The sequence below is a fragment of the Eimeria mitis genome, genomic scaffold (assembly GCF_000499745.2).
Source record: "Eimeria mitis Houghton genomic scaffold, Emh_scaff1893, whole genome shotgun sequence".
In the NCBI taxonomy this organism is placed as follows: domain Eukaryota; phylum Apicomplexa; class Conoidasida; order Eucoccidiorida; family Eimeriidae; genus Eimeria; species Eimeria mitis.
In genome coordinates, this window is record NW_013570216.1 from 2,192 (window position 1) to 3,065 (window position 874).

The 874-nt window shown below is 27.3% G+C and overlaps 1 protein-coding gene across 1 annotated transcript in view; it reads right to left on the reverse strand.

Annotated features, from left to right (window-relative positions):
* The window catches only part of EMH_0045390 (uncharacterized protein), a gene marked incomplete at both ends in the record, with an annotated part of 3,229 nt that overhangs the window by 1,805 nt on the left and 550 nt on the right, over positions 1 to 874 (reverse strand). Inside the window, one exon of the mRNA XM_013496064.1 lies at positions 800 to 872. Coding sequence (XP_013351518.1) covers positions 800 to 872 — 73 coding nt within the window. The remainder of the gene's footprint in view (positions 1 to 799; positions 873 to 874) is intronic.

An 874-nucleotide genomic window follows, 5' to 3' on the forward strand; every position in this document is an offset into this window, starting at 1 on the left:
AGTTATTACATTTGGTTTAATAAAGACCCTTGTGGGGTCTTCTGCATGCTATTGGTACGCATTCTTTTTATTTTTTTTTTTATTTTTTTTATTTTTTTTATTTTGTTTTTTATATTTATTTATTTATTTATTTATCTATCTATTTATTTATTTTTTTATTTCTATTTATTTATTTTTTTGTTTTTATTTATTTATTTATTTTTTATTTTTTATTTTTTTATTTTGTTCTGTCGGTTTATTTTTATTTATTGGTTTTTGTTTTTTGTTTTATTTATTTTTATTTTATTTATTTTGTAGGCCTTCTATCTATTTTCTTTTTTTTTATTTTTTAATTTATTTTTACTTATTTATTTTATTTTATTATTTTATTTACTTTATTCATTTTATTTATTTTTGGTTTATTTTGTTTGTTTTGTTTTATTTATTTATTTATTCATTTATTTTATTTATTTATTTATTTTCTTTATTTATTTATTTATTTATTTTTTTTTTGTTTGTTTGTTTCTGCATGCTCTTGATGGGGCTTTTATTTATTTTATTTATTTATTTATTTTTGTTTTTTATTTTTCGTTTTTTTGTTTATTTCTCTGTCGTCCTGTTTGTTTTCTTTTTGTTTGTTTGTACATGCATGCTTTTGCTGCTGCTGCAACACCTGCGGCTGCTGCTGCTGCTGCTGTCCTTGCTGCAGCAGCAGCAGCAGCAGCAGCAGCAGATGCACTGTTGCTGCTGCTGCTGCACGAGATATATTGCTGCTGCTGCTGCTGCTGCTGCAGCAGCTGCTGCTCCTATTCTAACATACCTCCTCTGCTTCTGCTGCTGCTTCTGCTGCTGCTGCTGCTGCTGCTGCTGCTGCTGCTGCTGCTGCTGCTGCTGC